Source organism: Hyaena hyaena, unplaced genomic scaffold, assembly GCF_003009895.1.
Source record: "Hyaena hyaena isolate Hyena2069 unplaced genomic scaffold, ASM300989v1 scaffold_99, whole genome shotgun sequence".
NCBI lineage: Eukaryota > Metazoa > Chordata > Mammalia > Carnivora > Hyaenidae > Hyaena > Hyaena hyaena.
Genome location: NW_024080731.1, coordinates 965,479 through 979,302, shown reverse-complemented (window position 1 = coordinate 979,302; position 13,824 = coordinate 965,479). Strand labels below are relative to the sequence as shown.

Here is a 13,824-nt window from a genome sequence, read left to right as displayed (position 1 = left end):
TAAGCTTTAAATATGCAGTAATTTTCCATGTGCATATAAATCAACTCCCCCACATGGAAAGTTGCTAAATACTTAACAGAAGTAGCCCCTAGAGAACTAGTTTGTCCTTTAATTTAAGTATATCTCCCTTTATAATTTTTTTTCTAAAATTTAAATTCCAGCACTTAAAACAATATATTATTTTAATTTATTATTTTTTTTAAAAAATTAGTGTTTATTTATTTTAAAGAGAGAGAGTGCGAGCAGAGGAGGGGCAGAGAGAGAGGGAGACATAGAATCCGAAGCAGGCTCTAGGCTCTGAGCTGTCAGCACAGAGACTGACGCCTGGCTCAGACCCACGAACCACAAGATCATGACCTAAGTCAAAGTCAGATGCTTAACACACTGAGCCATCCAGGCACTCCCAAAACTGTATTTTTTAATTAAAATTCAAATACACCCCTTTTGCGTGTCAGGCACCCCCATAGCCACTTGGATTGAGTAAACATACCACTCTATCACTGATAAGAAAAGGCAGATCTTATATAAATTAAGGCACCAAAGTATAATACAAATTTTGATAGAGGAACTACAGTTATTTCCAGAAACATACCATAAGGGAACCTCATCAATTTTAAGGGTCAAGGAGGCATATTTAGGCTAACTCTTGTAGGTCTCATAAAGTTTTTATGCTGAACACGTAAGGCAGAAAATTTTAAGTAGAAATAACAGAACATATAAAACACTTTTAGAGAATTACAAGAAGTTCAGGGTAGTTGAAATATACAACGTGACAAAAAGCAAAGCATAAGCTCTGGAACAGTGTCTAGCAAATCACTGATAATCATTAAATATTTTGAGTGAATAAAGCTGATGAAGAGAAATTATGTCATGTTAAGAAGTTTGTATTTCATCCTAAAAGCAATGGGATACCTATAGATATATGTTGTTGGCAAATGCTCTGGTTTCAGTGTGAAGAATGATAGAAAGTGGTGTAAGACGAAGGGCAGGAAGGATTTAGGAGTTTGTAGTCACAGTTCAGGAGGGAGATGAGGGATGGTATTAGGCTCAGAAAAAAAGGGAAAACATCCTAGAGATATTTAAGGGGTGGAATCAATAGAACTTGGTGATTTAATGAATGAGGAGAGGAGGATTTATGAATGAACGCCTAGATTTATGGCTATATGGAAGAATGGTGGTGCCATTTACTGAGGCAAGCAACACTGAAGGGAAAGCAGGTCGGAGAGAGAAGATGACAAGTTCAAATTTGGAGATGTTGAATTTAGTGTGACAAAGAGACATCCAAGGATAACCAAATGGAGCTCTCTCTTGTGCAGCTAGATATATAGATCTGTAACTCAAGAGAAGAGCCTGGCCTGAAGAAATATATTTGACAGTTATCAACACATAAATGATAATTATAGCCAGAGAATTAGATGAGTTTATAGATTTTTAGATTGGAGAAGGGAATCACAATGCACAAAATCATAATGGAAGAGAGTTTAGGACTGGGTTCTAAGAAACATCCACATGTAACAAATGGATACAAATGAGTAAACCCGCAAAAGAAACAAAGAGATTTCAAAGGGACAGGAGAAAAAACTAAGAATGTGAATGTTACAAACATTAGAAGAAATTAATGTGTCAAGTAGGATGGAATGGACATCAGTATTAAATGCTGTCTGCATTTCAAATACAATAAGAATTTTAAATGTGGTACTAGACTTAATGTTGTGTAAAACATTTGTGATCCCGGAGAGAACACTTTTGGTTTCATGGTAAGAGAACCCACACTTCAAGGGCCTGAATTGTGACTGGCTTCTGGAGACATTGAAAGATTCCATAAAATGTTCTCAGAATTCATTGTGAATTGGAAAAATACACACAAGATTTATAAAAGCATTTGTTTAGCTGGTGAAGAGTTGAACACGTTGAAAGCCATTGAAAAGAGGTAGGACATGAATAAGTAGAAACTATGCAAAGAAAAAACTGACATGACATTAACACAAATCATTTCTTCAGTGGGAATCTAAGGGATGGAAGTGGTAGCAAAGGAGATGATCTTACTATTGTTTAGAACAGATGATGCATAGTAATAATTAAAAGCAGACTAACGTTTATGCCCTTTTCTTATTGCTTTTAATATAAGAAGTGTGTCTTTTTATTCCTTCCACCCATAAGGAGCTAATACCTAGTTCTTGGTATTTTACCATATTGATTATTTTATTTTGTTTATAGATCTAGAATTTGATTCTCCTTACAGGGTTTGTTTTGCTGGAAGTCAGATATGAATGTATTTACCAACCTCCCCATCCCCACTTCCACCAAATCAAATGGAGAGAAATGTCTGTACTACTATAAAAGCAAATTCCTTAAGCTTAATAAAAAAATTATTTGATAAGGAAAACTACTGGGGATTCTGACTGCATTAATACCAACTTACTCATGATAAAAGGCAATGCCATTGAGTAAAAGCAGCTTCACTCTAATAAATAAAATAGATAATCATTATATTGGATGAAAAATGGCAATGTTTCTAAATATACCTTTGGGAGGGTGGTCTGGACCGTTCAGTGCTCCCTGAATAGCTGCCTGGGCAGCAGAGTTCTGGGCCTTCAGCATTTCAATGGTTTCTCTTAGTTCTATAAGTTCAGACTCCTGTGAAACAAATAGAATTTAGAAGTTTTAACACTTAGAGAGAAAAGCAAAATGTCCTTGTTTATAAATTCACTATCAACTGGGTTTAATTTTATGTAGTGCTAACCTCCTGGGAGATTTGGATGCCTGACTAACCTTGTCAAGTTGTATCTAACAACTTCTTACTTAGCTAAATGTAAAGGAGAATCTAAAATAAAATGCCTTGGTTAGTTTCTTATGAATGTGATCTGAATAGTCTTTATTCCTTGTAAAGCGTGGCACCTAAAGTTGACCAGTTCAACATAAAGCAAGATGTCACATTGCTCCTTTTATACCAAACCTATTAATACCACCATGATTACATCACAGAATTAGCCATCAGAATTTTACTGGTGAATCATATTGCATTTTACTGTCAGCCAGAAACCCTGATTCTTGCTGAATGAATGACTTCTGATTTTGTCTCATTAATTTTGCACTTGGGGAACTGATTCTTCATATTCAAGTATAAAAACAACTCACCCCAACTCATTGCTACTAAATATCATATTATTAAATTCTACTTGGCAAATCAAGGTTGTCATAGATTCTGATATTTTTTATCCAATAAGATTTTTAGCATGGAGAACTCAATTTTACCAAGCCAAGGCAACACTGGAATTTTTTAAAGTAAATAGAAATATATGTAATACACAGTCCTTAAATAACAGTTTACCAAAAAAAAAAAAAAAAAGGTATCTTACAAATCAAAAATTTTTATAAAACATCTATCTCTGATTGAACTTAGGTAACTTTAAGAATTGTCCCAGTGAACATACAAATGTGATCTTTCACAGTTTCTAAGTGAATCATTTAACCACAAGTGACTACGAGGCAGCATCAGGAAGACGTGCCTTACAGGAAAAGGAAGAAAAGTGTTTTTCTAGCATAGGCAGTATTTCCAGCTGGAGCCTCCAAACCAGGAGTGTCCAGAATTCTTGGCCATGATAACAACTCTAAAACTTAGAATTCTGTCAGCCTCTTAGAGAATTCCTAGGTAATGTAATTGTCATTCGTTATTTTCTCTAGCATCTTTGGCAGAAATCCAAAGAATCAGGCTTGAGTTCTTCATTCCATAGTCAATAACTTATTCCTACTCTCTGTCTCGCAGAATATGCAAAAAAAAAAGTTAAGATCACATCAACTGGCGCTGTAGGAAATTGTGTCAGATATGAGAACATCCAGAGACTGTCAGAAACTTAGACACCTAAAAAAAAAAAAAAAAAAAAANTCCTACTCTCTGTCTCGCAGAATATGCAAAAAAAAAAGTTAAGATCACATCAACTGGCGCTGTAGGAAATTGTGTCAGATATGAGAACATCCAGAGACTGTAAAAAAAATAGAAAAAAAAAAAAAAAAAAAAAAAAAAAGGCAATGCTAACTGAAATGATATCCAAGTTTGGAATAGATACCTAGCACATCCTATAACTATTTTCACTGGATATCTGATATTTCTAATGGACACAGATATTAAAAAAATAAACCATCTTATAAACTTCTAGTAGTTTATAAGTCAAAGAATTACATAATGAAATCAGTAGCAACCTCTTGGATTCATAGATGGATCCTTAATTACTTGACTGTAATTTCATTTGCATATATTTATCACAAAGGAAAGATAGCATGTTTGTGGAAGACTTCCATTGTCCTAATACAAATTTTGTAAAAAAAAAAAATACAAATTTCAGAATAATTTCTCAATCTCTCCAAGTTCTAAGTTTTGTCCCTTGCTCAATTAGTAATATATGTTTACCGAAATTTAATGTATTTTCCATTTTAAATAAATCTCCCAGTAGATAAAAGGCTTACTGAAAATTCATTCTGCTTTTCCCAGAAAATTATTCACAAAAGGCAATCTATTGTACATACTTAATGAATCACATAATTTAAAGAGTAATTTTATAATATACATACTAGAATACAAATTAAATTTTGATGAAAATCAGATTTTCATACTTGAATTTAAATCAGTAGTGCTTGTATCATGGATTAAAATCTGCTGAAACATCTGGCTTTAAGTTGAAAGAAGAAAAATAGAATTGAGATCTCATACTTAATTTTATGAGTAAGCTGACTTATTTCAGTGTTTAAGCTTTAATCTCTTCTAGAGCAATCTTTTCTCAAAACTGTTTTAAAAAGATTACAAGTGGAATGTTCAGGGAATACTGCTTTTTAAAAATTGCAGTTAACAGGAGATAGAAGAATGATCACTTTTAAAATTAAGTATCTTTAAAAAAGAACAACAGATATTAAGAAGCTTAGTTGTTATTCAGCATGGCACAGTAGATCCAAAGGAAGTGTAACTAGGTAACAAATATATTCATTACATAATTTGGAAAAATCACATACCTAAAAAAATTTGTTTAGCTGAATTCATTTTAGTAGTACTTCAGGGGAACATCCTAAGTATAAGCAAGCACCTATAAACTATTCCAGTGTCTTTAATTTAAAAATATAGGTAAATTTGACACTGATAATCTGTTCAATCCTGAACTAGGTATCTGTCTATATATGCAAAAATTCCCTCCTTCTTTCTTATTTCAGTTAATGAGATCCATCTTCCACCTCATTAAAACTAGAGCTATCCTTTCTCTGAATCTTCCCATATGATTTTTCCCTTTGCTTTAAATATTTTTCTCACCATTAAAGGCCACGGTAGAATGAGTTTGAAACCTCTTAGTTTGCCTTTCAGAAAAACAAGGTCCCTTCTCTGTGTTTCCTGAACATTTAAAGCATTCAGCTTGTTTGGTTGTTGTAGACTTTTTCACCTGACTTATGATCTCAGTAAATGTTGGGGTGATTTTGTTCAAATGTTCTGGTCTATGTTAAACAGATGTTTCTCTCCTAAGAATAATGTAAAGGTTCAATTCTACCTATATTTTATTTTATTTTTATTTATTTCTGAGAGAGAGAGAGAGAGAGACAGAGAGAGAGACAGCGTGAGCAGGGGAGGGTCAGAGAGAGAGGGAGTCACAGACTGAAACAGGCTCCAGGCTCTGAGCTGGCAGTCAGCACAGAGCCCGACGCGGGGCTCGAACCCACGAACCGTGAGATCATGACCTAAGCAAAGTCAGATGCTCAACCGACTAAGCCACCCAGGCGCCCCTCTACCTATATTTTAACGAGAGGGTGTTTGATCACCTATGGTGTCATATAAAAACATCAGTGACTTTATTATTCATTATAAACAGAAAGCCTGGATATGGCTAAATCAGTGAAATAATTTCCTTTGGAAGGCAACAAAGTCAGGGTTTCTTTTCTCTCTTGTCCAGTAGTAAGTATATAAAGATTAATATAAGGCACTTGAAAGTGAAAACTTGACTGAGATATATAAATTGCTTTTAAATAGTTTATTTCCAGTCTTTGTTTTCTTTTCCTTCATAATTACAGTTGGTTGTTCACATTTATTTTTAAGCCATATTTTTCTAAGGTGATTATAATGCTTAGAAATTGCAATGCTACTTCCAAGTACAATTATGAATTCCTTTTTTTCACATATAATTAGAAGCAAGTTCTAGAAGTAGCCAAAAATATAATCATTTGATACTCTGAAATATTTTCATATAGTTTCATTATTTTGAAAGTGACCAAGTAGAAGATACTTGAGTTTTGGGAACCTCTATTAAACTTTCAGGGGGAAAAAAACAGGAAAATGTAAATGCCATCAAGATACGGATTTAAAGCCTCTTCTAATTCAGGAGTATCCATGTTCCTACTCTCTTTATTATACACTAAGGAGAAGACTGAGGCTAGGATGGTTCTGGACAGGATCTTGGGAATAGATGATCAGATCATAGTTAATTGATATTTCTCACTTTTCAAACATGGTACTTTAAAACCTGGGAACTAAAATTCATTCACCTACAATAATGATGTCCCAAATACCTGGCGATTATGTAAGATTCCAGTTTTCCATTAAAGTTTCTTGTGTAAAAACAGCTGGATGGAGTCAATATCTTTTCCAATTGTTTTGTACATGGCTCTGAGGCTAAACAAGTTATCAAGGTCAGGCTTGGAATGCTTCAAAATGAGATGATCAAATACTTGGTCATAATACTCACCTTGCTTGTTCTCTCCAACCTAACTTCCTAAGTGCACCTGACCTCTTTCCAAATTCCTCCTGGACACAGGCCTTGTTACAAATCCTACAAGCTTGGCAATAAATCTAATCAACCAACTTGACTTTCTAGGCAAGGTTCTTAAAAATTTCCACTAAACCTGTCTTTTGCTTCCTCACGTAACTTGCGTTGATGAATAACTTGTGGACTCAAATTACTCTATGGGAGGGACAGAGAGAGAGAGAAAGAGAATCCCAAGTGGACTCTGTGCTGTCAGCGCAGACCCCAACGCGGGGCTTGAACTCACAAACCATGAGATCATGACCTGAGCTGAAACCAAGAGTCAGATGTTCAACCAAATGAGCCACCCAGGTGCTCTTTGAAATCCTAAATTTTTTTCATAATCTGTTACCTACTGGAATATAAACTCTATTTTATATTATAACCAGTTATAATCAGTTTGTGTATATATATAATGCATATATATATACACACACACACTATATAATATATATCATATACATATAATTCACTGCTAAATTCTCAGTAGCTAGAGCACTCTCTCATACAGAGTAGAAATTCAGTATAGCTTTGGTGAATGAATAAATGGACAAATGAGCCTTGGAACTTCAAGAACAGAGTTTCAAAACCTCTGCTCTATATGCTCTAATCTTTTCCCCAGGATTGTTGGATCACCAGAGAGCAATATACCCTTTTATCTCAGCTCCCTGAAGAAATGACTTTACTGAAATATGATTAAATGTTATGCCCTCAGCTTTTAGAGAAATGTCTGTTTGAACAGCGATTTTGTCTTTTGTTATTCCATGACCCCAATTTAAAAAACTTTACAATAAATTTGTCCTTGAATTCAGTGCCAAAAAGTTTGTCTCTCCGATCTAAATTATGCTCTTCTGGTCAGAAAATGAGAGCAGACATGCCAAGCAATCTCCCTTTGTGTCTTGGCTTCCTTGACATTCAATTCCATTTCGTGCTTTGCAGTAGTAATTACATAGGCTCAGGCGTCTTGTTATATACATTCCTCTACTGGTTTTCACTAGATTCTGTTACCAAATTGGGCCATATCGTATTGCAATTAATTTTATGATTCTCAAAACCACCTTGGAAATAGGCAAGTTATATATCTCAAATTAATAAAATAAATTACTTACTAATGCTGTTGTATGCATACAGCTTGCAATGAGACAAACAGTTGCTTTATTTTCAGTTAAAAAAATGTGAAGGCAATTTCGGACATCATGGTATCTTCTGAGAAAATTTTATAGTTTTGGCAATGTTACGTTATGAATAATGACTTACAATTTTAAAATTCCAGGTACTATGCAGATGTACTGAAAAATATTCAGGCATTGTTCACAGGCATTATGAAATTAGCAAATTCATAGCTTTCCAATTTTTGTAAGAAATTTTGCTTAAAAATATAAAGGAATTGAAGGAATATGGAGGGATTAAAAAAAACCCCACTAATTATGACTTCTTAAAGATATGGAGACTTAAATATTAGCCATGATTTCTAGTGATATGTCTGGCAGATGGCCACTGATGAACTTGGTTTATCCGACATTTTTTTAAGGAGAAAAAGGAGAGCAATGTAAGAAAGGTGACATTTTTGACTATCCTCTGTATGTGGTGTTATATAGTATCTTGTTCCTCATGTTTCTGCAAGGTAGTTATCATAATCCTGATTTTTAAAATGATGAACTTAAAGTAAATAAATAAACGCAATGATGAATTTAAGGGTCGGAAATGGAAGATTCCTCAGCCCTTAAAGAGGTTCCACTGATGGGGTGCCTGGGTGGCTCAGTTAATTAAGTGCCGACTCTTGATCTCGGCTCAGGTGGTGAACTCACAGTTCATGAGTTTGAGTCCCACATCTGCTCTGTGCTGAAGGCATGGAGCCTACTTAGGATTCTGTCTCTCCTTTGCTCAGCCCTTCCTCTGCTTGTGCATGCGCTTTCTCTTCCTTTCTCTCAAAATAATAAATAAACTTAAAAAAAAAAAAAGCAGTTCTGCCTAGATCCACACTCAAGCGTCCTTGTATTCTTTCCCATTTGGCTATCCTAAAAGACCGTGTAGTCCTATTTGCTGAGTTCTTAGGTTACATAGTGAAGTGGTAAACTGTACTGCCTCTCTCCTCCTCAAAAAAGATGAAGATAAAATTCCTGTGCTCAACAGGCATCTGTCATCATTCCTTACAGAACAGGTTTGACAAGGATGGATAGTACTCTCTTTCATGGGCAAGGGGGATATCTGTGAAATGGGAGGAGGAAAGATAAGGGCAAAAAAAAATAGAGTTTGCTAATTACACCGGGCTATTAACAGGAATATTTGATTTTTCTCTTTAGTTGGGTTGTTTACTCAGGTTGGGTTTTTTCTTAACGTAAAACCTGGTAAACCGACACAATGGTAACACATGCTAACTCTCTAAAGCTAATGACATACTTTACAGAACTAAAGACAAACTGAAGCCATCTCTACTGACATATAGGTACAGATTCTGAAAATATACAAAGCTTCTCAGATTTTGGATCGCTGAAAATTAGATGAAAACTAGACATCTGCTCAGATCATGCACATATGCAGGTTTCACAAATGTTTCCATACAATATTAGAGACTGCGTCTGTCTCTGACACCCATCCAAGGACTCAGATTAGGGCCAAAATAATGTCACAGAGGTAAGTTCCTGGTCATCCCATGGGAAGTGTCCGAACGCTTTCTAGGCAACGTGAACCTTTTTGATACGTCTGCCTTGTGACCCAAATCCTCTGTTTCTTTCTTTTTAGAGTTCCTTCTCCCACTCCATAAAAACCCTTCAGGTTTATTTTAAAGCTTTTCATATAAATTAACTTTACTTTTCAAAGACAGCATCCCCAGATGCCAACTGGTCCTTGTTAGCACAGATAACCCAAATCTTCATTTAGCATTCTGCATTTCTAAACTTCAGCTCAGAATCAGTGTTTCCATTTCATTTCACAGATGCTGTACCCAGAGCGCCTTTACTCTGTAGAGCTCTCACTACCCTCCAGACTTTCCTCATGCCTATCTCAGATTATAGCTATGGTCCATAACTGGGCTTATGGACCATACGAATTTGTGAAAATTCTTGTCAGACAGTAATTTTTGTCAACTGCATAACAAATTGTTCCTGGAATATTCTAACACTTCTCCTATACAACTGCTTCTCTTTCTTAAAACATTTGGTATTTTTGGGGCTCCTGGGTTGCTCAGTTGGTTAAGTGTCCGACTTCAGCTCAGGTCATGATCTCACAGTCCGAGGGGTTCGAGCTCTGTCAGGCTCTGTGCTGACAGCTCAGATCCTGGAGCCTGATTCAGATTCTGTGTTTTCCTCTCTCTCTCTCTGCCCTTCCACCACTCACACTCTGACTCCCTCTCTTTCAAAAATAAATAAACATTAAAATTTTTAAAAAATTGGTATTCTTCTAATAGATCCAGTCAGAAGTGAAACTGACAGCCTAGAAAAAACTGTGTGTGTGTGTTCTAATATAGATGGATCTGAATCATAAGTCTTTACAAATTAAAATCTGACAAGAAAAGGTATTATCTTGTCATTGTTCCACTCTAATATGGAATGGATCCTCTAAAGCAGTTTTTCATGGAGCTGCATCTCAGGCATTGTTTAAACACCCTATGTAACTTGCTGTCTTATTTGAAGCTTGTGGTGATTCTTGAACATACCTTCTGTTCTGCTGTCATAGTTAGACTTTGCAGTCGACCAGTCATATTCCCTAAACTCTTTTCAAAAGCTGCTACAAGGTGAGCCTGTGAACAAAACAGAAGGAACACATTTTGAATGTCAGGACCTTACGTGGATGGGTGAAAACTCTTCATTTTATAAAATGCTGAATCTCAGGTATTCTCTTTAAATACTATGACCATTATGGTTAGCTCTCAATGATGACTCTCCTTTAACATCAAACTTTACTATTTCTAAACTTCAGTTTAAACTCAGTGTTTCCATCTCTTGACATTTAATGTGAGTTCAACTTCTGAAAAGGGATGGCATTTTGCAAATAACAACACCTTCTGACTTGCATCTCACAGAGGATTTGACACACAAAATGCTGAATAAAGTTCTGAGTTGCCAAGTTTTTAGGCTTCAAGCTCAAGGGGAGGTCACTGCAATAGTCAATGGACAAATGTTTCTCCTTTTTCTACCTGCATGATGACCTTTGGAGATATTGTTCGCTCCTTTATTGTAATGATACTCTCCTTCGAGTGTCAGACATCTGCTGACAGCTATAACATTATCTTTCCTCTTTCTGTGCATACAAAGAATTCAATCGAAAAGAGTTGTCTTCACTCTCCGAACTCTTTTCAATAAAATGGCTTTTATTTCTACTTTATTCCCTTCAACTAAAGAAGTGCAGGTTGGCCAGCTAGAAATAATATTCAGTCATATTTTATTTAAGTTTTTATGGCTTTCGGGTTTTATTTTAAATCTCACGGAATTATACATATTGCTGTATAAAACCATAGCTCTTATGATTAAGAAGTATTTGACAATCTTACAGCTCTAAAATAGGCCAGTTTCTGTTGACATGCTATTAGCCAGTAGCTTCACCCACGGAACATTAAGCATGAAGAGGTGCTTCAAGTTCTCACAGTGGCTTGAAGAGAACTATAAATGTGTTATCTTAAACTCATCTGATTTTACTGTGCCCTTACAAAGTTACACTGATGGAATATTTCACAGCCTGCATCTACAATAAATAGGTGTAGGGGAAAATTTGGTAATCCTTGGCAAAAGATTAATTTTTTGAGGGAAGGGAGTAAAAGGACATTAAAATACATCACCTCGTAACTCTAGCAGAGTTAAAATGCTGACGTAACTATTATCGGATGAATCACAAGAGTCCAAGAAATTAGGGCACTGGAAATTTATTCCATTATTGGTAACAGCCAGAAGTTTATTCCATTATTGATAACAGCTAGAAGTTTATTCCATTATTGATAACAGCTAGAAGTTTCATTATTGGTAACAGCTAGAATTTATTCCATTATTGGTAACAACTAGAATGTACAAGTCCCTTCATGGTACCCAGGTGTCTTTGTTCTTAGCTCTGAGCTTATCCTGGGGTCTCTTTCTTTTCATACACTCACCAGCCAAGTCATAGAGAGAAAGATAATTGGTGGAGAATACTTCTATTAATCTTCAGTCCACCAGTACAATTCCTTATTCTTTTTCCACTCTCGCTTCCCTCTTTCTTCCTCTCCCAAGTTCTCTGTCTCTCTGTCTCTCTCTCTCTCACACACACACACACACACACACACACACACACACACCCTTGAGATTTATACTCCAGGGCTTGTTAGCAGATTTAATTGGATAAATAACACTCTTTTAAAAAAAAAAAGGAATAGTAGGGGCGCCTGGGTGGCTCAATCAGTTAAGCATCAAGACCTTGGGGAGACCCCTCATCGGGCTCTGTGGTGACAGCTCAGAACCTGGAGCCTGCTTCGAATTCTGTGTCTCCCTCTCTCTCTGCCCCTCCCCCCACTCATTCTCTCTCTCTCTCTTTCTCTCTCTGTCTCTCAAAAATAAACAAAATATTCAAAAAATTAAAAAAGGAATAGTGTCTTGTAGTTTAAAACATTTTCTTTCTTTTTTTTTTTTAAATGTTTTATTTATTTTTGAGAGAGAGATAGAGACAGCATGAGCAGGGGAGGGTCAGAGAGAGAGGGAGACACAGAATCCAAAGACAGGCTCCAGGCTCTGAGCTAGCTGTCAGCACAGAGCCCAACGCAGGGCTCAAACCCACAAACCGTGAGATCATGACCTGAGCCGAAGTCGGAAGCTTAACCAACTGAGCCACCCAGGTGCCGCAGTTTAAAACATTTTCAATGACAAGGAATATCATTACATCAGACTTCACATTTCAGAAATTAACATAAGGTTATGTCCCATTTTCTCTCATACAAAACTTTTTTATTGTAAAAAAAATTCCCACCATAGTAAAAGTGAACAAAGTGAAAATGCAGAGCTCACTGGTTCATCACTGTCATTTACTCACCAGCCAAGTCAAGAAGATGCTAGAAATTCTCTCTTACCTCTCTCCTATTTCTGTCGCCTCTCCTTGTCCCAAGGATAACCACCATTATTGTCCCATGGGTGGTAACTATTTTCTTATTTTTCTTTATAGTTACACCACTAAGCTTACATCCCTAAACACTATGTTTTAGCTTTGTCTATTTTTAAAACTGTCAGAGTGGAATCATATGGCATAATATTTTTGTGACTTTTCTTTAGCTTAACATTGAGTTTCTGAGATTCATCCATGTGGTGTCTGGCAGGAGTGAGATTTTGCTATAATGCATTGCTCTATGTGATTTATAATGTGTTTGCCTACAATTGACCATTTGTGCTGATTCTAGTTTAGATTATAAGCAATTATCATGCTATGAGCATACAATAGGCTTCTAAATCATAAAATAAAATTGCTCATTTTCTTTTAAAATAGTGAATATTCTGTCGAAAACCATTGTTAACATGTACTAAAAGAAATGCAAGAATGTACTCAATAGTTTTAATTCTCTCAAAACAATTGTTGCCTAATTATTGGAAGTATAAACTAGAAGAAAATTTATACTTTACCTTCTATGCATATTTTATCAGTTAAGCAGGAGTTAAAATATGACAAAGAATGTAGGCATGTGAGTATGCTGAAGAAATATATTGCCTGTATTTTGTAGCTCTAAATATATTGCCTATAATTAGTAGCTATTAGTTAATACAAAATGTTCACTATGAGAATGTCAGTTTTCAATCTTTGGAACATTGCTATTCATTAATTATTCATAAGAATGTATAACTGGTTACCAAAGAACATTTTGAGGTGCATTGTTCTCCATGAAACATACGTTAGAGGCATGTTAGTGAAATATTGCTTTAAGTTTATGTTGTCCTGGCTTACTAACTTTGTTACTTTGAAGGTAATAAAAGGTTAAACTTCTCACCAATTGGATTAATGGAAAAGGAGTACAAAAAACAAATAACAGAAACCAACATGGAAAGTAAAATGGATTAAACTAAAAGACAATATATCTTGTCTGAAAAACTTACTAAAATTATGT

General features: G+C 35.4%; 1 protein-coding gene across 1 annotated transcript in view; it reads right to left on the bottom strand.

Annotated features, from left to right (window-relative positions):
- Positions 1–13,824, bottom strand: part of NAV3 (neuron navigator 3) — a 366,296-nt gene that overhangs the window by 45,966 nt on the left and 306,506 nt on the right. Inside the window, exons 22-23 of the mRNA XM_039235544.1 lie at positions 10,429–10,512; positions 2,526–2,637 (exon numbers count right to left, since the gene is read on the bottom strand). Coding sequence (XP_039091475.1) covers positions 2,526–2,637; positions 10,429–10,512 — 196 coding nt within the window. The remainder of the gene's footprint in view (positions 1–2,525; positions 2,638–10,428; positions 10,513–13,824) is intronic.